Source organism: Mycteria americana, chromosome 1, assembly GCF_035582795.1.
Source record: "Mycteria americana isolate JAX WOST 10 ecotype Jacksonville Zoo and Gardens chromosome 1, USCA_MyAme_1.0, whole genome shotgun sequence".
NCBI lineage: Eukaryota > Metazoa > Chordata > Aves > Ciconiiformes > Ciconiidae > Mycteria > Mycteria americana.
This window is the reverse complement of record NC_134365.1, coordinates 98,853,446-98,875,044: the sequence shown is the minus strand read 5'-3', so window position 1 is coordinate 98,875,044 and position 21,599 is coordinate 98,853,446. Positions and strand designations below refer to the sequence as shown.

Genomic DNA, 21,599 nt, shown 5'->3' with positions numbered 1-21,599 from the left:
AGCTAGTTATATTTTATGAAAGCCAAAAGATATGTTGAGCTTGTTAATATCTAACAAAATTACATTCCCCAGAGTGCTCACTAAAATGAAATTTTTGCCCATCATTTTGTTTATACTTATATAACAGAAATCCAGATAGTAGGAGGTAGTTTTTCATTTTAAAAGAAATCTCCTATCTACCAGTATTCTCCACGATGGAACTTGTTACCTGTAAATGGAGATTGTAAAGTCTACCTCTTTCCTGGGCTTCCACTGCTTTCAAGAAGTGATATAAATCACTGTTTGGGAGGACAATTCAAGACAATTATTGCTAGAAGTAAAAGCAATTTAAAATACAGGCAAATTCTGGGAGTTCGATAATGTTACGGCTGGAACAAGACTTCACTGAAAGGGTGAAGGTCCGCTGCGTTACTTAGCTCTGCTAAATACTATTTGCCCTGAATTACCTTTTGTTTAGTTCTTTTGATAAGTGCCAACAGGTTAAGCCTTCTAAGTGCCTATTTAGTACTCTAATTTTTTGCAGTTCTCTGCTATGTGGTGCTTGCTTAAAGTAACTGTTTAACTCTTAGAAGGTCAGCTGCCCTTTTCTCTATGCATTCTCAGTGACAAAAAAAGCCAGTAACCTTACAAGTTTTAGTTTGACATGGTGTTTTTTGTTACCTTATATGTAGCAGATGTGTATTAAGGAAGTTTAGGCTAAAGAAGAGTATTTTCTGTACTTTACTGAGGTCAATTATGTAACAGTTAAAGCGAAACTAATCTTTTTCTCATCTCCTTAGGTGCCCTGTTCCTTCAGCAAATTCTCTGTCTGATAAATCAAGGGATCACACAGATGATGATGATGAATACAAAGTTCCTTCTTCACATCCTGTAATACTGAGCTCACAACCACCTCATAGTCATAATATAAAACCTCTTGCTCGGTAAGGTCATTTAGCAGCCTTGAAGACAACTTATTTAGAAAAACTCTGCTTTTTCCGAAATTTAACTGATTCAACAGTTTTAATGATGGTTAAGCTTGCCTGCCTTCTAAAATGTCTTATCTTTTCAAGCTTGGATTACTTATGCCTCTGTTTCATTTGACCACCACCACAGTCATAAACCTGTCTGTGAAGTTCACTTTATTGTATCTTTTGGTATTTTTTGCTTTTGAATACAATTTCTGCAGTTGATCCTTTTTTCCCCTTAGGTGAGGTTTTCAGAACTGACCAGGAGATTCAACCCCCACAACTCTTGCAAATTTAATTTTTAGGGGAATTGTGTGACTGAAATTCCCAAAGTCAGCTTTGAAAATCTTAAACTTTCACATTTTATATAATTCATTTTAAGAAGCAACACAGTACTGAAAAATATGTGAATTGGCAGCTGTATGTACATACTTTTATTCTCTTTTTGTCCCACGTGTACTATATCTTTTTGGCTTTTTGAGCCTGTTTCACAGTATATTTTCTTTGTGCTTCTCAGGAAGAGAACCTTTTTTTAAATTCAGATGGAATACATCTCTTTTGCTTTAAACACATTCTAAAATAATATCTCCAAACTGTGACAGTTCTGCATTATTAATGGATTATGGCAAGGAGATTTGGAACCAAGGGACCTGGCAACTGAAGGCTGTGTCTTTCCTGGTGAACTTCTTCTTCTTTGACCCATAAAAAAAAACCTGAATCTCTGGAATTAAGAGAATAAGTCTTGGGAAAAAGAATGGCCAATTCTCTCCTGGTCTTGTAGGTCAAAAGTATTAAAATCAAGTATTGATCTAAAAAGTTCAGACTCTTCTGCTATTAAAAAAAGGCAGTGACATATTGCCACTTTTTCCTCTTTCTGTCAGAATGTGGTGTCAAGGACCCACCATCAATAAAGCTCGACATGTCTCTCATCCCAAAATTAGCCAATTACACTTTTTAGACCTCTTTAATCAGACATTTAGAACAGGTGGAAAAAAGTTCATAGTCTGATCACTCTTTGCATGCAGGTTAAAAATTCTGTCTTTATTAGAAATGCTGATCCAACCTTTACTGCATAGATGTGAATATTACACAGTTGTCTGAGCTTTATGGTCTTGAGTGCTCAAATTCCTATCTACCCTATAAGACTTAAAAAAAAAAAAAAAAAAAAAAAATATCAGTGATGAATAAAACTCTCAGTGTTGGCCAAGCAAAAAAATGGGAAGGAAAAAAAAAAATTCCAAGGTCCTAATCCTTTTTACTTTTACTACCAGTTTTTTTATCTGAGTGTGTTGTGCTTCTGCATGGGAGTGTCTTTGTGCCATGCGAAGTCATCTAAAAGAGGCTGAGTTGCTTGCGTGACTAGAGTTACACAGGATGTAACCTTTCTTAGACCGGAAGTCTCCAACAGAAGAGTTGTGGTATGTGGACAGATTACCTTGGTTTAGCAGCTTCTAAGGGCTATGTCTAGGTTAGTTAAGTAGTATGGTGCAAGAGCAGTGGGTCTGTAGAGGGGACCAATTGAGTCCGAGGACCCCACACGCACACTGTATGTTTTGGGAAGTTTTGGATTGAGACTGGCCCTAACATGGTCCTGAGTTGAGTGCTTTCAATTGGCTGGTACAGGATTTCACCAGGCCACTGGAATTATTAATAGAGGCTGTAGACAGAAAGCTGATTTCAAAGTTTTTTCTAGTTTTTAGTTCATTTTTTAGCTAGCGTACTTGGTCTTGTGCTTATAGTGGGTGTTTTGGCATTAATCCAGGACTTGCTCCAGAGAAGATACCTCAGTTTGCCATTCAGGTTGCTGTATGATTAAAACCAGCAACTCTTCTTATTATATATTGTGATAAGAATTTTAACTAGAAACAAACCATTCTCCTAAGCATTAAAAAAAAAAAGAAAATCCTATTGACTATTTGTGTATGAATATATAAGATGTTCCATATACCTAAAATGTCTCCTTTTAGCTAATGTCACCGCTTAGATGTGAAAGCTGAGATAAAGCTTTCAAAAAGAATCTTGATTCTGGTTGATGCTGTATTCTTTTAATGCACTTTTAATCTCATGGGGAGGGGGGTGTCAATAAAAGCTTAACTTTTCAGTATTGTTTAGCAAAACTGTTAAAAAAATTTTTTTTTTCAATTGTCATAAATTTTTAGCATCTTTCAGTTCTGTCCCCCAGTGTCACCTTCTCTTACCTCTTCCCTAAGTGTTACTTCCTCAGTTCTTGTATAGTACTTACAGTTTTCAGTAAACTAAAGAGCCTACAAAACTTCTGAATGTTTTGTAATTCAGGAACTATGCCATTCGTCCATTCTACTCCCAAATTTGTATTGGCTCTAAGACTTTTTGCTCTTTTACCAGCAGATATGACAATGCTAAAAATATTGCAAGAATAATACAAAAAAATGATTCACAGTCTTATTTTCTGGCAGATCAGTTAATTGTCCGGTTTGTTACAGCTGATCATCTCTTCCCAGGTATGGGGCAAGTTTCAGCAACAAGAAATGGAGGGAAAGAATTTCAGCATTACTAATTAGGCTACTATGAGAAGAATGATACATTATTACATTCACTATCTTTTTCTAATAAAGCTTTTTCCAAAAGGAAAAGGACAGAAGGCTTGCTTGTTAGTACTCATTTGCTGCCCTTTTTTTCTGGTCTTTGCTGTTGACGTAAACAGGTATTTCAGCATGATTTGTAAACTGACCCCTTAAATGGGCTCATTATGACCTGAAGACTTCTGAAGTGGTGCCATGTTAAGTTATCTTAGTGCTTGTAGCTGGTTAGATTACTGAAAATGCAGAACAGATTCAAATTAAAGTAGAAAATATTCTTAGTTATTTAGTATATACGCTGAGGAGTCAAAGGAAGTGCTGCATCCACTGCATTTGAGAGATTGAACCAATCTAATTTCAAAGACAGAAGCAACACTTCCTCTACCACTTCCCTGGGGAAATTAATTCATAACAAATTAGCTCTTACCATTAGTTTTTTTGTTTTGGTTTGTTTTTTTAAGTCTTGTAATTATTCTTACATTGATTTCATTACTCCTAGTTATAACTCTTGGGACCACAAGCACAATTTCACTTCCTCTTTCCTGTTTATATATTGTAAATTATTCCAGACCTTTATGCATCCCTCCTTTCCATATGGCCAAAGCTGATAGGTTTATTAATGTTTGTACTATTGGTAAAAACCCAAGACCTGAAATTTTAGGTGTATGTAGCTCTAGCAGATTTGCCAGTATTTAGTAATAATGGTGCATGGTGGGTTGGGGTTTTTATTTTTAAGCTGGAATTGTTTAGCTAGCGTGGTGGCCTTTTTCCAGATAAACTTTCTGGTTCTTCCTGAATATGCAGGGTCCACTGTTCCAATGGCAGGAGTAATTTCCCAGTTCTTTCACATTTATTTAAACAATATTTAATATTATGAAAAGGCTTTTGTTCTGTGTTTTTCCCTGCAGTATTTGAACAGAGTTATCTTACAAAAATAATCTCCAATATTTTTCTGACAAGATTATAGGCAACTTTGTACTGTTTGGTTTAGATGATGTTCATATTTAATTTGATACTGTTGTTTAATTTTGAGAGCATAACATGCTTCCATTTAAAAAAAATTAGTAAACTGTGGTACAAGTATCAGTGAGACTCAGCTTTTTGATACAGAAATGAATAGGCACCTGCAAAACTGCTTTGGCTAGTTCAATTTTTTTCTTTTTTTTAATGTTTGGCTAAGAGTTTAGTTGAAACTTGTTATTGCTAGTGGTGTATTGTGGTGTTCTGTTTGCATTTTCTTGTTGTTGTTTTGTTTTATTTTATTTTATTTAATGACTTTTCTGTGTACTTCAGCGTGGATAATTACCAAAATCCACATTTCCCTTTACCATAATTCTGCTAGGGAAAATTTAACAGCTGGGAAGGCGAAGTAGGATTGAGTCTGTGACTTAACTGTGTGAATAAACTAATGACCTGAGCTCTGAAGTGAGGACTATGTTTAATGTTACTTCTTCCTCTATCTTGTATTGCAGCCTTGAGTAAGTTATTTAAGCCATGTCAGTATCCCACCAAGAAAGCAGTATAATCCTTCAAAGGAGTTTTATTGACGGTTAACCAGTATCTGCTCTCAATATGAAAAACATAAAGTTTAAAATTGGTGCAGCTTATCGTCTTTCATTCATTTCCATATAATGAAATGCCAGCTCAGGTACTTGGTCATTGTGGGAATTAATACTTGGATAACTGGTTGATTGCTTCCTGTTTATTGTCTGTCTTCAGGGTGTGTGAGAATGGTCAGTGTGCTGGAGTAACGAATGGGACACACAGTACTACTTCTGAGATGAAGAAATCAAAACATCCAGAGTTAGGTATGTTTTTGTTTTTCACTGTTTGGCAAGAAAATTTACTCTGTGCTGTTCTAGGGGTACAGCAAGAAAACATTCACTTCTTGTGATTGTGTCATTCAGGAGATGTCTATGATGCACCTACTGTTCCGGTACCTTTGCCACCTGCACGACCTCCTACCAGAGACAACCCAAAACACAGCTCTTTGCTCAACAGGACACCCTCCGATTATGATCTTCTGGTGCCCCCTTTAGGTTGCAGACTTTTTGCTGATTACATTTAATGGTTAACATTGCCTAGATGAACCAAATGCCATGTTTATTAAAAAGCAACCAATGTTGAGTATGTTAACAGTACCAAACAAGCTATGGGCTAAATATCACAGCTGTAAGTCAATATTTGTGTCAATGATCTGTACTTGGTATCTGGCTGTAAGCCCTCATGCAAGACAGATGAAAAGGCATACTAAATCTGTATTCAAGCTATAAAGACCAAGCAAAACCATTTTCCCTAAAATAAATTATAATTTTTTGTCCCTTAATATGAAGCTTGAACATTGCAATTTAATGAAAGAGTGGAGGGTTTTTCCTATTGTAGCTTAAATAATTCAATTTCTTTTATCAGATACAAAGAAGAATGCCAAAGAGGTGGTATTTAGGTCAAAGAAAATTAAATTAATAAGTTTATTTCTGGGGTTTTTTTCACTGTTAAGGGACAGTTCAAAACTCACTGCTGCCTACAATCACCAAAAGCTATCTTTTCCAACCCTGATTTCTGTTCTGCTTTCCACAAAAGTCAGGGAGCTCTGCTTATATACTGGGGCTGTGCTTGGCCACCGCCCACACCTTCATTGACAAACTCAGCTGCATGATTGTTAGACTGTAGTGTATGTGTCATCATCCAATTTTCTGGTTCCATAAAATGTTTTGAACGTTTGCCATGTTCCTGCACTATACTCTCTCTGGTCCCTGAAGTGTTCCTAAGTTGCTAGAGTACATAGAATTGAAGGCAGAAGAACACATAAAAATTGCACTGCTTGGCAACCCTAGTACTGTCTGCACCACCTTTGTGTAAGGGGTACATTCTTTTGTCAAGCCCTAGAAAATTCAGTTTTTATCTCCGGTCAGAGCTTTAGAACACCACATAAAGATAATAGAGAGTATAAATATAGCAGATTCAATGTAGTCAGCATTGGTGTTTGAATATAAATATTTTGCTTAGCCACTGAAACATAGCTGTTATTCTACAATGATATTTAGTGAAAGCTTTCATTATAATACACTCTGCAACTGAGCCACTAAAAGAAATCTCTCCCCCATCCCAGAAAAGAAACTGAGCGCTGCAAAAGGTCATTCAGAGCATGTTTTAGAAGAGGATTGTGCATAGTAAGAATCAGGTTTACAATTTCATTACTGGAGTCACTGAACTGCTAGATGAACCCTAGGAGTAACGGCCTCAGCTGCCAGAGAAAAATAAATTTTAAGCTTCACTCTTTATTCTACAGTTCTTAATGAAGTTTTGCTCATCTAATAATTCTTTTCTAAAATGCAGGTGAAGACGCATTTGATAGCTCACCCCCTTCACTACCACCACCACCGCCACCTGCTCGGCACAGCATGATTGAGCACACAAAACCTGCTGGCTCAGGAAGCCGACCTCCTTCAGGACATGAACTGTTCCTTCACTCTGGTAGGAATACAAAGGAAAGAACATATTTTATTTAATTTTCCTTTACTTCAGAAGCTTATCTGTTCTGTGATAAAGTTGTCATCAGGCTTCAGAAGTCTGTTTTGTCTATACCTCACTATACAAAATATTAAAAAATAGGGGTTTTTTAAATGGTGGAGGTGAAACAACTCAGAATATAAAAAGACTTAACTTTTCATTATCACAGAGTAATGAAATAAGGTCAATATTTCTATACCAGACTAGGCATTTTGGTAAATTGTACTTTTCTAGTAAGAGTTGTTACTTGTGAAGTGCCAAGTTTTCTGTTGTAATCTGTAATACTAGTCTGTATCCTTTTGTCAACTCCATTGTTTTCTATAGTAACACATAATTCATGGGGTTTATTTTCAAGTTGGAGCTTGGGGAAAAACCTAGAAAATAAGGGAAAAGAACATCCTGCTTTGTTAGAACTGTTGTAAAATTTTGCTGCAAAACTGTATTAGTTGTGAACACAGTTGCAGGTACCTGTGATTCATAACCTTTTTGATAAGTCTGTTTTTCACCTATCTCTCCCCATGAATCACTGTGAAACTTTTTCAGTCCGGTATTTTGCTCGTAAAAGGTATAAAAGCTATGTTCACAATTCACAAATTTTGTCTTTGAGTTGAAAACTGTTTGATGGTCAGGTTAAGTTTGCTGCTGGTGGTACAGATTACAACAGGATTTTTGTGGCTTATAGTGCATACCTGTGAAATGACTTTTTTTTCTCTGTGGAAGCTTCCAAAGGATGTTGGTGTCTTAAGTTTATCTGTCCCAGGAATATTTTCAGTGATTATCTACCTTGTGGTGCAGTTAGATGTCTTCCTCCTCCTATCTATTTTTCTTAGAAGCTGTATGGAGAGGGATAAATGAAATGTTTTGGTGATAGTGTCACAGGAATGCCAGAATGTAGATGACAAGCAGTCATGTGCAACTCCATAACAGCCTGACAGGTTGTTGGGCGTTTGGCTGACCTTTGTGAATAATACTAGCTGTGGGATGAAAGTGAGCTAGTTTAGGTTGAACTGGAATGACCTTTTATGGAATGTTTTAATTATTCAGTCCGGTCAAAATGGGTGCCTCAATTGTATCATCTAATGCAGAAACACATGCTGTGTCATTCAGTTCTAATGGGAATGGAGAGAAAAAATAGAAGCCCTCACACACAGATGCACACAAGCTCCGTTGACCTGTGTGCAGTTCCCAGAAACATGTAGAGTTTTAAATTATGAAGTGTTATTTCCAAATAATCTAAGAAACATCACTGTTAGTGTTAAAAACATTTAATAGCTTTTAATTAAAAATCTGGAAAATGTATCTACAGCCATGTATTGTTCTTCAGATTTGCATAGTGAATACAATCTTACAGCAGCAGTTTTCATTGATCTTGTAAGTGTATACGTCTACTTAGGCATACATGGTTGTGTGGATTGGTCTTTTTTATTCATATGGTATTTCTAAAGCCATATTACTCACTTTGCATCTTTTCAAATAAACTGCTGTAGATGATTTATGATGAGTTTTTGATGATTGGTTTCCATACAAGTCTTGGGGGTGATTTCTCAGCTATCCATCAGAGCCTGTCAGATTAGAATAATAATCTCGTCATCAACAACAGCAAAAAGTTGCACTCACACAGAAATACTCTTATGAGTCCAGAGCAGAGGCCAGATCCATGATGATGCTGACACTTGTTCAGCTGCATCCTCAACAGCCAAAAAAAAAAAAAGAGGAGGACACAATATGACAGGACTATATATTTCTCTCATTTTTTAAATTCTGTTCCTGTAATCATTAGAGAGAACTGAAAAGCCTAGTCACAGCCTTTACCAGTCCCTGTAATATTTACCTGTAGCTGGGACTGTATGAATAGGAAATCTGCCCTGCAGTCTTTGTGAACTGCAAAGCTTAGAAGTGTTTCCAAGCTCTAACCAAACTGAATAGCTGGGATATTTCTAATTGTGCTGCTTCAGGCTTTGCAACCTCTTCCATGCTTTGCCAGCCACAATCCTAGCAGTGTCAGGGTTGGGTAATTGAAAGGTACCTCATGGATGTAAACAGAAGAGCCATGGTCAGTGCAGGATAGACCACCTTTAAGCTGTGCTCTTGTTTTTGTCACTTCAAGACATAGCTACATGTCTATTATGCAAGTGTTGAATTTGGATGTATATGTACATATTCATGTGCTATGGGCTTGGATTCACATCTCCTTTGTCTGAAGGGAGGCTATTTTAAGCCTAGGTTCTATGCATCAGCTGTCCCCCAGGTAATAGTTCTAATTATTCTAAGACACCTGTTTTGTTCTGTTATTACAGATCCCCATTTTGATCCGATAACTGGTCATGTTCCTTTGCCCCCTGCTCGTAGAGTAACTGGAGAAAACGTCAAAACAAATAGGACATCTCAAGACTATGATCAACTTCCTCCCTCTTCAGGTAAGGTAGAAAACTGTTCTTGTAGAAAATTAGAACTTTATGGATGAAAGTTATTTGCTTCATAAAGTCCAATAAGGTTTTCATCATTCCGGGCAACAAATGGCAATGGTAATATTGCTTTACAAAAATATAAAATCGTCAAAGGATAACAGAAATTAAAGTTCAGCAGTAAAGGTAGAATTGGCAACCTGTTGTCTGTAGGTGTAGGTATTATGGCGTCAGTTTCACCAGCTGCCAAACTGAATGCTTATGTGAGTTCTAGTGTTCCTTATTTTTTGAGAAAGGCAGATATTTTTCTGCTACCTTTAAAGCTCACAAGAGATCAGAAGTCCTGCAGGGACCACATGCATCTCACATCCATCTTTGTTTCATTGCTCCTAAAAAAAAAAAGTAGCTTTGCTCTCTAAAGTATTATTATTTTCTGATCTTTTTTGCTGATCTGTTTGTTTGAATTTCTAAGAAAATTTGAAAATGTTTTTTAATAAAACAACAAGAATCAAAACAATTAAAATTCAGTCTTCCATTTGCAATGGAACAGATCCAGTAGAAGCAATTTCTCTGCCATATAAATTTTGTTTATGGTTTTCAGGCAACACAAATAGTATTTAAAGGAAAGCTACTCAAATTAATTAAAATAATTATAAAATATAAAATAAAGTATTACCTGTATTTCACAGTATTTTCACCAATTCGTAGGCAAATTTTCTTTTCTTTAGATGTGCATGGTATATGGGGAAGGGGGAGGATTGTCCCACCTGCATCGTTTTGCTGTGTGAGGAGACCACACAAAGAAAGAGCCAAGTGATGCTTTGAACCATTATTCGTTCTCCACATAAGAGTGAATTATGCGTGAAAACTCTTTTCTAATGCATAAAGAAACGAAGGGACTTATTTCTCTAGTCCTTCAGTTGTAATGATAATCAGTGCTTAATTGCAACAATCAGAAGTGGAAAAATGATACATTTTTTAATAGTAAATATGTCTCTCCTTTTTAGGAATATGTAGTTCATCTCTGCTGTGGTATAGCAGTGAAAGAATATACTTTTCCCACTTAAAGTACAGGGGAAATTAAGTAAGCCTGAAGAGCGCTACAAAATTTTTAATGAATAGCACATTTGAGAATGTGTGATGCCTTTGGTAAATAGTAGCACTTTTGGGAGGATACCTCTACTAATATAACAGTGTTTCTCTTTTTTTTTTTCCTGTTGTTAGGGAAAAAAAATTGTTTTATAATGCATGTATTATATGTGACACTGTGAGGGATCTATTTGTCTTACAATGTTATCATGATTTATTTAGGGCATTTTAAATTCTTCTATAATACAAATTATGACAATGATATAGCTACATTTTAAAGCTACAGAGTTTTCCTGCAATTCTTGCAAGTCTGTGGTAGAACAATTTTTAATTTTCCTAAATTACTGCAAGATGTTTGCTAATTAAGATCTTGGAGCTTTCTGATGTCACTTAATAAATACTTTTCTATCTGTATGTTTCCCACAGCCATCTTCTAAAACACCCACGTGTCGACCTTTGCTATAAATATCATTCTAAATCGGCATGATGTGCAGCAAGATATTGAATTTAATTTCAATTAAATGAAAACTATGTGATAGATCATGTCATACTCTTAATTGGAAAGTTGTTTTTACAGTGGCAGTAATTCCATAGAACAGAACTGATGAGCTTCAGGATGAACTGGTTCACCTTCATCTATGATTTGAAAAGACAATGTAGAAATGTACCTCTGTTCAGAACTTTGGTTTTTGCATTTATTCTGAACTAATCAGTTCACTTAGGAAATTCTTCATTTCAGCCCTTTCATATGGTGATCCTTTGAACTAGCTGGAAAAGAAATGTAGTTCACTCTAAAATCTAATTATAATTTAGCCACTGGCTCCCTCGAGTAGCATGGAGAGTCCTTTAACTTCTGTGCTTCGGTTTGACTGTTTTTAAAATTGCTGTCATGATGTTTAACTGAATTGTTAAATGTAATGAGAAATTTATTCTAATTCAGCAACATATTTAGTATTGAACACTTAAGAAATAGTTCTCAACTATGCACCTAACTATCCCAAAGGCATAGTTTTTCAAACTTCTTGAATACAACTTTTTAAAATTATTACAATAAAAGCAAGAGGAGATATTGCTAATAGTTAGCGTATTTTACGTAAGCACAGCCAATGATACGTGGAAAAGGTAGAAGAAAATTAGGCCTCTAATATAGATGTCTGCTGTATTTTACTGAATTTAGCTATTCTGTAAGAAATGGATTCAAATGGCTAGTTAAGTATATTTTTCTGCTTCCTATTCACTCACCTGGCCTTATTAAAGCTCTTGCGTGCAAATTTAAATTCCTTTACAGGGAAACGTTGGGGGGAAGGTGTCACGTACTATTTCAGGGTGGATTTCAATTAACCCTAAGAGAACTAATCTGCTGCAGTAATGCAAAATATGAAGATCATACCTAAGAGCTAGGTGGACCAATACCTGCAGTTACTCCTTTCTCATTTTCTCCCTGCTCTGTCAGTTCCTTAGTGTAGATGTCCCCCAGGTATGCCTTGTTCCTGTACCCCAGTTAGATTAGATGTAGCTGCTTGCCACTGCTCCGCAGAGGGCCTTGCACAAGCCGTTGTCACCTGGTTCTCTGATGCTTCTCAGTCTGTTGGTGAAAGACCATGGAACATAGAGGAGAAGCAGCAAGGGACGAAAAGAAGAGGGCCATTTCACAGCAGAGAGAAATAGACAGTTGGCATCGTTACAAATGTCCTCCTCCCACTGTGCCACAGAGCTCTCGCCTTACAACTTTTTCCGCGCTTTTTAAACACTTATTGAATGAGCCTGTCTCTGACTTGGTACTAACCCGTTACCTAAGGGTTAAATCTAGTGCTGAATTACAGAAATGTGAGTGATAGAGGAAGCTCCTTGCTGTAGAAACTGTTAATTGAATTACCCAATTAGAAAATCTATTTGAATTTTTAGTTAAGCATCCACATTGGCTGAAACATCAGAGAGGATGGGAAGTTGGGAAGGAAAGTCCTGCTTAAATACCTCTATCTCAGTGTCCAGATGGACATGCAGCTTAGGCTTAGAATCGTTAAGCTCAGGATCCAATGTGATACCCAGCTTCGGCTAAAATTTTATGTGGGTGTGAAGATATTGAAAGAGATGTCAGCGCTTAAAAAATAATAATGGGAATTGAGTTAGAGAGGGCTGAAGATCTTAGTCTGTGCTATAGAGAGATGTCACTGTAGTGAGAATAAAATGCCTATGCTGCAAATCTGCTGACAGAATTAAAAATGACCTTTCTAAATGATGTGATTGCTCTAAGAAAGTTTGTTTGGAAGCTTCAGCAAATGAAGGTTTTATACAAGAAATAACTTCAGTTGTAAGCCTGCATTAGACTGGGTAGAGCAAAAAATATCTCATGTAACACACACACAGAAGGATCTGATCTATGCATAAGGAATTTCTTCTGTACTTCAAGCCCAGGGGAAAATGTAAAGTTTGCAAATCAATTTTTGTTTCATCCTGTATAGAAATGAAGTCCATAATGAAATGTGCTTATTAAAACAGTGTGAAATGTCTGTGAAAGAAAACTGATTGTTTATAACATGATATAGCATTATTTTAAATATAAAGAATGTTCTTCTGTTACAGTCTTGAGTTTTCTAAAATAAGTGAAATAAGAAATTTGAACTTGTTTCTGATTTGGTTTTTAGTTATTAACATTTCCTGAGCTGTAGTTAACTTCTCAAACCAGTGTGCTTTATGGATCTTCCACACCTTCATAGCAGGTTTGGATCTGCTTCAGGTGTCTTTACTAGAATGTTTAGCGTTTATATAATTCTTTTCATCTTCAGAGAGGAAAAAATCATAACAAATATGAAATAGCCCTCACTATCTGTAGGTTGTGTCATAGCTATTTGTAAGGATAATAAGCACTGAAATTAGAACAAAATTAATCTTAGCCCCTTACTGTCAATTTTTAATCAAATTACTCTCATCCATTTGTTATATGAATATCACCATCTTGCCAAAAGTACTATTTGCTTATCCTCTCTGAATTAAGAAATGGAATTAAAGTTTATAGCAACGCTCTCATCTGATTGCATAGAAACTAAGTTGAGAGAAAAATACACCTTGGTTAGACGTTCACTAATATGAACTATTTTCATTCATCTGAAGTGTTCAATGCACTCGGTTGAATTACAGTTCTCTCTATCCAGTGTTATGATAAGGTAGCATGTTGCAACAGCAATACTAGAAATACAACATTCTTTCCTCACAAAAAAACTGCCTCTGAAGTACTTAACACTGCAAAATGCCATTGCTGTCAGCATAAGTAAACAGGAAGTATCACAGCCAGAAATTCCTCTAATTTATCTGTCAAAATCACTGTTGATGGAACTTTTTAGAACCCTTTTTGAAGGATCAAAGACTTTTTTTTTTTTTTAAATACTTTGCTCTTGGAAGTGTTTTCTGCTCTATGCCTGCTTGTATTTAAGCTTCTTATTGTGGAATCAGTGAGGATAAAGAGGTTTCAGTGAAGTGCCAAGTTTACTTGAGCACAAAACTCTTGACTGTGAGAAGATTAGCAAGTTTGAATATTAGCTTTTTTCATCGGCACATCGTGATTCTTAGCACCAGCATTAACTGTGAAGGTAGCCTTTCCATAGAAGAGAAGGAAAGGGGAGATATTTCCAAAGGGGGACTGGAGAGGAAGGATCATGTTCTGTTCTCACCACTGAAAATAATTGGACTAGAGGTTGCTTTGAGAAACCAGATATTGTTGTACTTCTGCATAGCTGCTGTGCATGAAATGAACTGCGATTGACTGAACAGAATCTGCAAGATGTACCAATAAGTGAAGGATTTTTCTCCCTCAGGCATATCTAGCTGGATTCCTCTTCTGCACAACTTATGGTCCTGAATAAAATTGTGATCAAATTTGTTTTGTTTTGTTTTTTCTTAAAACAGACTAAGAAAAAGTTCTCAAACTGTGGGTTGAGAGTGGAGAGCCTTTAAAATTTTGACTGGCTATTTTCACCATCTTTGCTGTTTTGTCATACTTCCTTTTCCTTCCAAATTTGGATAATTCAGATTGTAACTTGCATGTTCCTATTGTGTTATTGAAATAGTATTTAACTACATTATTTCCATTTTGGATGTTCTTGAGGTATTCAGCTTCTGTCTGAATTTTAAAATGAGATATATCAGTGAATTAAAGTATCTCTTCATGTTTCTTTAGAATTTTGCTTTTTAAACTGCTTCATGAGACTTGACCTACCTATAACACTATTTTAAGCCAATTTATAATGATTTCTATCTCCTTTATTTGAAACAGATGGTTCACAAGCACCAGCCAGGCCCCCTAAACCACTTCCTCGGAGGACTGCACCAGAAATACACCACAGGAAAGCATACAGCTCTGACAGTTCCACGGAAAATGTGGATGCAAAAATTGCAAAACTTATGGGAGAGGGCTATTCCTTTGAAGAAGTCAAGAGGGCACTTGAAATTGCCCAGAATAATGTTGACGTGGCCCGTAGTATTTTAAGAGAGTTTGTCTGTTTTCCTCCACCGGTCTCCCCACGTCTCAATCTATAGCAGCGTCAAGATACTCTTGGAGCATGTGAATTCTACATATACACATGTGGATTGAGGAATGAGAGAAAGAAGAGAATGGAATATTTTTCTTTCATCCTTAGTAGAAGGGTGTTTGTTTCCAGCCGTTTATCAAAGGCTCATGGCTGCTCTGATCAAGACTTATAAATATGCTGAGGCTTATGTATTTTTGCTAGCCATACTTTTTTAAATCAGGGTTGAACTGACAAAATAATTTAAAGAAGTTTACTTCCTTAGAACTTTTAATCTGTGAAATGCTTTTTCTTGTTTACAAGTTGGCAAGTTACAGTTTTCTAGTTGACGCCTGTACTATGTTCCTGTTCATATTCCCTTGTACTTGTGTGAGTTCTGCTGTAGCATTCCCAACAGTTTCCATGCTGACCACCCCATCAACTAAATCATCACTTTCCAGAAGTTCTGTGTTTGTTTTTTTTTCCCCTCTTACAAGATGCTTTAATTGTTTTTTGCATTTCAGCTCATCAAATGCAAAAAGTATGTGGCCTTCACTACTGATTTTTTTTTTTTTCTTCTGAGATTCCTTTGCTTTTGAGAGAGGAAATATCTGAATGTAAAATGCATTATTCTGTATACGAACTGCCTTTTTAAAGGTATTTTGACAATAATGTTGGGCAGCTTTCTGTTTAACATGAATTCCATGACCTGTTGTCCTCAAGGTCTTTTATACACAGTTTCCACAAAAAAATCCCAACTAACAAATAAAACACTTCATGATACTAAGTTCTGACATTGAAAAGCTCTTTCAAATGTATTTGATTTCAAATGTTTGAAAAAGCCAAATGCACATGCTAATACTGTGTTTTGATTACACACTAATGGCACCGGTTCTCTGTGACCTATGTAAACTGAGGCATGCCAGACTAGAAGGAATCTTTTTGAATCATATTAATGGTATTCAGGTAAATTCCAGTTCTAGCTTCTGTAAAGTAGAATGCGGTTAATTTTTTGTTTGAGTGATTATCCTGTGGTTCATTGTGGCTTGGATCAGTTTGTATTAACATGGAAACTTTAAATCTTTGATGCACTGTTAATTCCTAATGCTACTGTAGCAATATTTTTTGCAAAGTTCTTTAGTAACCTCCTCCTCTGTACACTTTATTTTTCTCAAGTATGTGTTTAATACCCAAATTCATTCACTCACTTTCCAGCTGCTTAGTTGGAAATACATTTTTGCTTTACGTGGTTAGTGATACTCCAGGCTTCGACGTTTTATTTTTGGGTCCAAATTGATGCAAGCCAAATCAAAAATCTTCCCAATTTTAGAAGAGAGAGAGAAGATGACTCTGTTCTTAGTACACTCAAAGTTAAGAGTCCAAATATTTCCAGATTAATTCTTAAGATTGCTGCTTTCTTGTTTTTTAGGAAACTTTGAAATCTTCTTTTCTTTTATTACTGTTGAAAAGATAAAACCATATGGTAGAATATTTTTCACATTTTGAGATGTGACCAGTATATGAGAATTTTCACAGTGTGCTAAGCTGGGTGTGAGGTATATATTTATTGTTCCCTTTCAGCTGTCAGTGTTCTCCTTTACTCAGAGCAAGTGATAAAAAAGTTACATCACTTACAGGATCAGATGTCAGCAGCCAATGCATTTGTTTTAAAGATTTTGTTTGTTTGTTTGTTTGTTTGTTTTTTTAAAGACAGCAAATGGCTGAAGTGCAGGATTCAAAATAACTGGGAACACCCAGTGGAAATTACTGTGATATCTTGAAGTCCATCGTTTCATCAAAGAACTTATTCTTAAAACTAATTAAATAAATTATTTTGTAGCGTCATAAAGCATAGTATGGATATCATTAATCTGCTTCAGTGATAAAAGATCATCAGGAGAATTCAGGGTATAGGGAAGAGCTTCTGTTCCATTTTGATTTAAGCAAATGATTCTGAGTTTATGCCCTAGAAAAGGGCATTTGCAACTTCCTTTAAATGTTTATCCCTTGAGTACAGCTTATGAAAAGTTTTGGTTGAAGTTATATTCTGTGCTTTTAGTTCACGTAAATCTCTTTCCTCTGTTTTGGGGGAAAGTTTTGTGTAGTCTTGAACCCTCTTGTTCATTTGGTTTGTTTACAAACCAAACTACACTCTAGCATTTTAGCTAACTATAAATTCAGAATGATTCATACTATTAAATTAAACACTGTGGTTGTACTGGAATTACTTTAATGAGGTTCTAGCATAACTGCCAGCATAGCAATGACAACAGTGAAAACAGAACGCTTTACAAGGATGAGCTAACAATCTGCAGACTGAGTTTTGAAATTTTGAATTGTAATGGAGAACTCATTTTCTCATTTTTATGCAGCAGCTTAGTATAAATGACAGCCTTATGTTTCAATTAGAGGCTGAAACTGCTGCCTGATAGATTAAAGTTTTTAAATTTTTCCTTCTCCTTTCTGGTTGTGAACACCAGTGACACTTCTTTTTTTTTTTAGTATGTGTTAAAAAAAGCTTGATGAACAATATTCTGAGTGGTAACTCGAAAAGAGTTCCATTAATCTTTAAATGAGTGTGCTAATAACACTTCTAAACAGTGGAACGTGAAGACTATTTCAAACCTGTTTTGGTTAATAGTTTTAAAGTCGAACAGAGCAAAATTGCTTTGCTAGAGTGTTGATGTTTACTATGCAGGAATTAATAGGCTTAAAAGAAATTAATCTGGCTACAGTCTAGTTCTCTAAACACATAGTTCTCTAAACATATTTAACCTTTGAAAGACTTCAGGGTTTGAGCCTGGCAGTGTGTTAGGCACATATATAACTTCAAGGAAGACTGACTTCAGTGAGAGTGCTTGAATGAACGAAGTTGGTTAAACTCAGAAACATGTGCTATCATATTTCTTCCAATTAAATGTCACTGCAGGCTTTAGACCACCATTCTGGTGTCTGTTGGCCTCACCTTTTAGCTCCTTTTGGCCAAATTACTGCATTTTAAGCAAATTGGCTGAATCAGAAGTTGAGCAAAGTTAAGTGGACATCAGCGGCATGGATCTTTTCCAAAGACTATGAGTAGAAAAAAAATTGAAATAGTGTTAAAATAAATGAATTTAATATGATCAGCCATGTTAATGGCTTGGCTGGAACCCTAAAATGGGCACTGGTAAAATTCGTTAATGTTCAGTATCTCAAGAGTGCATCTGGCACAGTTTTTTTCATAATGTGAATTTAGGAATTTTTGTACCAGGATCATTTCTTCTGTTATATTTCTCTCATTTTCAGCTTGAAGCTTTACTTTGCACTGATGACTCTGACCTGAAAGTGTTTAAATTTGTGTCTTAAAGCTTGACAAATTTTGAAGCAAATGAACACCGTATTCTAAGCAAATGCAGGTACTACCTGTTGACCTGGAATTTAGCTCTTTTAGAAATGACTTCTTGAAAAAGGACTTCAGTAGTTTCCATTTTGAAGGATTTTCTTTCAAATAACTATTTTATCTGAAAATGCCTTTTATAAACTTGTCTAACATGTGGCAAACTTAGTGATGTGTTCAATTAATTTATATTTTATTCAACATTCTTTTTAAATTTTGGTTATTATGTAAGCTCAAGTTCTTTATCTGTTCTTGTAAGGTATTTTATAAAATTAATGTTAACAGAATGTTGGGTTGGTCCGTGATTTTTCAAGACAGTGTCTCTCTGTTATTGAATATTATCACTTCTCATAAGCTGCTTTAGAAACAGCCTATCCAGTGTAGGGGTCTTAGAAACCATTGTTTTGTAAGCCAGAAAAATTAGGCCTTGCTCTAAAATAAGGTGAATCATTGCATTGAGACATTCGCTTTATATCCCCATACATTACTTCATTTCTAAATTTCAGTAGTAAATATTTATAAATTGGCAGTAATTTCCAAATGTGCATGTAATAGTTGTATGGCAGAAAGATGACTATCATTAAATATTTAGAATCCAAAGTCATGAACATATAGTCCGACTGTACGTTAATTTACAGGAATTTTTTCCTGAAGAAAATTACAGTAAGCTCACACTGATATTTCTTTAACATCCTGTGCATTTACATTCTCAAGCGTTGTACTGTTAATGTAAAAAATATTTTAAGTGTAAAACATTTTTTTCTGTTACTGTATTCCAGCATTCTGAAAAAAGTTTAGAAAATCTAACCCTTCTGCTATGCATGACAATACAACTATTACTATTTAAAGCCCAACACCATTCCCTGCAGGTTGCATTAGACCTTCGATGATGAGATATTCATGGTACTTTCTTTAGTCTATGTTAAATCCTTGTCCATTATATAGGTCACTAGTCTTATTACTAAGTAGGGAAGTTAACTGTTTGGTATACTTGCCCATAGTACTATAGCTGCCTATTTCTTTCATTTTTACTCTTCTGCCGTGAAAGTCAGCTGTCACTTTATTGTGTTATGATCAGATTTTAGCAGCTGGGTGCTCTAGGAATGTTTCAGGAATTTTTTGTTTGATAGACCCAGTCATTAATTCTGTACAAGATACCTGCCTCCATTTATCAGTTGCAATGAGTCTCCATCAGGAAAATGATAAATGTAGATTTTAAAACACTGTGCGTTACTTTGGCACCTAAACATTCCATTTGTCCTTAGATGATTTCATGTCTAGCAGGGAAAATTCTTATTCAAAATAAATCCTTAATCCTAAATATCTTAATCTTAAATCACAAAATAAATCTTAAATTTGTGAAACTTAATCCTATAACCTTCCTGAACATCATAAGGAATTTAAAGGCCTCAGAATAATATGAACCATGACAAGATTCTTGCTTCCTAGACCTGCCAGAAACAAAAGCACAAACCCATTGAATACTGATCTTCTGACTGTGAAGCTGCTTGCGTCTGTCTTGATCTGTGAAGGAATCAGCCAGTCTAACTACAATAATACTTGTTTGAAAAAAGTCAGCTTTTTTTATTGCAATAACTGCCACAGTAGCCAGCGAGATGGGAGAGGCGCAGAGAACTACATAGAAGATGATGATTCTGTCCTAACAACCCAAGCCCCTCTCTCCTGGTGGCATACAAGATTTAGCTGTTTTGAACTGCCTGGGTGTCTAGTGCAAATGAAAGGAGTATTTGTTAAGATTACTCCAGTCTTCAATTACCGTGTCCTTCTCCAAGAAGTTCTTTAAAAACCATGCTGTTTTGGAACAGGATGCCAGGCTCTTAGCAGCAGAGGGAAGTGTGAAGTAGCACTCCGCTCAGGATGTTTTTTGGTGCTAGCAAAACAACCAAAAGCTTCGTAAGGGTTTAAGTGGAAACACCTCTGTTTTAAAGCTCATCATCTTGGTTTTTGAAGGGTGTGTATATGTACATGCATATGTCCATGCTAGTCTGGTGAAGCATGGAGGAGAGAGTATTCCAACTGATGCCAGCCTGCGGAGTTCAGAACTAGGCCGTGGAACTTCCCTCTGCAAAATATCTGCTCCTTTTGGATAGCTGAACTGAATCTGCAGAATAACCAAGCTACTGTAGTCATCCATGTTTTAAAAGGCAAGTTTTTCTCCCTAGATAGCTGGGGAGGTACATATATTTACTCCAAAATAGAGAGCTTTCTTCTGTGCATCTGTGTAATGATAAGGACACTGAAAATAATAAATGTTCCCTAGTTTTCATTAGACCACAATGCTGTAAGTGCCCTAAGGAGAACTTGTCTTTTGTTAATTTGCTAATTGACTATCGCTGTACTTCAAATGCTGTACAAAGAAGATATGTAAGTCTACATCATCAGCCATTCAGAAATACCTCAAGGTAGTGGCTGGTGTAGTTTTCTGAAGCTATTATCTTGCTTGAACGTGTGACTTTCGGGTGTTTCCTCTTGAAGTTTACATCTTCATTACCAATTCAGTATGGTCCATATAAAATTATTGGACCATTAGTTCAAAATTTTTATTCTCTGTACTTTTCACTAGGGCTGTTACCAGTAGTACCTTTATTATCTAGGGTCATACACTGAAATTCAAATTATCCCTCTCTCACACATCCCAGCTTGGGCCAAGTTCAGCCCTGCCTTTGTCCCGCAACAGATGCATCGCTTTGCACCCTCATCTGCTCCCTTAAGACTGTTCTTCCTCTCTTCCTCCCACCCTGAATCTCTTCACAGTGACATCAACCGCCAGCGCGTCCTTCATCTCAGTAATGACAGGCACTTGACGCTTTCCCATCTCAGCTTGCAACCACATCTGTTATTTTCTCTGTTACCCCTCATAAGTGTTCTGCTAGTCTTGTCTGTCTCAATCATCATACAGATTTCCACGCCACATCCGAATGGCCCCTGTGAGCACAGTCGTCCAGAATGGACTCTCAGTTCTGTGAGAAAGCCTGTTTTCTTTGTTAATGTCACTGGCATTTTTTCCTGCTCCCTTCTCGGCCTGGAAATACGCTCTTGTGTTTCATGATTTGTTTGTCAGGGATGGAGATGAAATCCACTGCTTATTTCAGCGGGTCCCTATTCTGTTTCTGAGATGTGAAAAGAAACCAATAAAGACATCCTCTCCTAATAACAGTCCTTGTGTTTGAGATGGCTTGTGTCTCAATATG

General features: G+C 36.1%; 1 protein-coding gene across 4 annotated transcripts in view; it reads left to right on the top strand.

Annotated features, from left to right (window-relative positions):
* Window positions 1-18,674, top strand: part of CBLB (Cbl proto-oncogene B) — a 137,854-nt gene extending 119,180 nt beyond the window's left edge. For 3 of the 4 annotated variants that reach the window (XM_075514690.1, XM_075514673.1, XM_075514666.1), the window contains exons 14-19: window positions 780-923; window positions 5,225-5,313; window positions 5,413-5,544; window positions 6,842-6,979; window positions 9,313-9,432; window positions 14,780-18,674. In XM_075514690.1, the coding sequence (XP_075370805.1) occupies window positions 780-923; window positions 5,225-5,313; window positions 5,413-5,544; window positions 6,842-6,979; window positions 9,313-9,432; window positions 14,780-15,042 (886 nt within the window). In that variant the 3' untranslated portion in view covers window positions 15,043-18,674. The remainder of the gene's footprint in view (window positions 1-779; window positions 924-5,224; window positions 5,314-5,412; window positions 5,545-6,841; window positions 6,980-9,312; window positions 9,433-14,779) is intronic. The other variant, XM_075514679.1, reaches the window with a different exon arrangement.
* The last annotated feature ends 2,925 nt before the right edge of the window (window positions 18,675-21,599 follow it).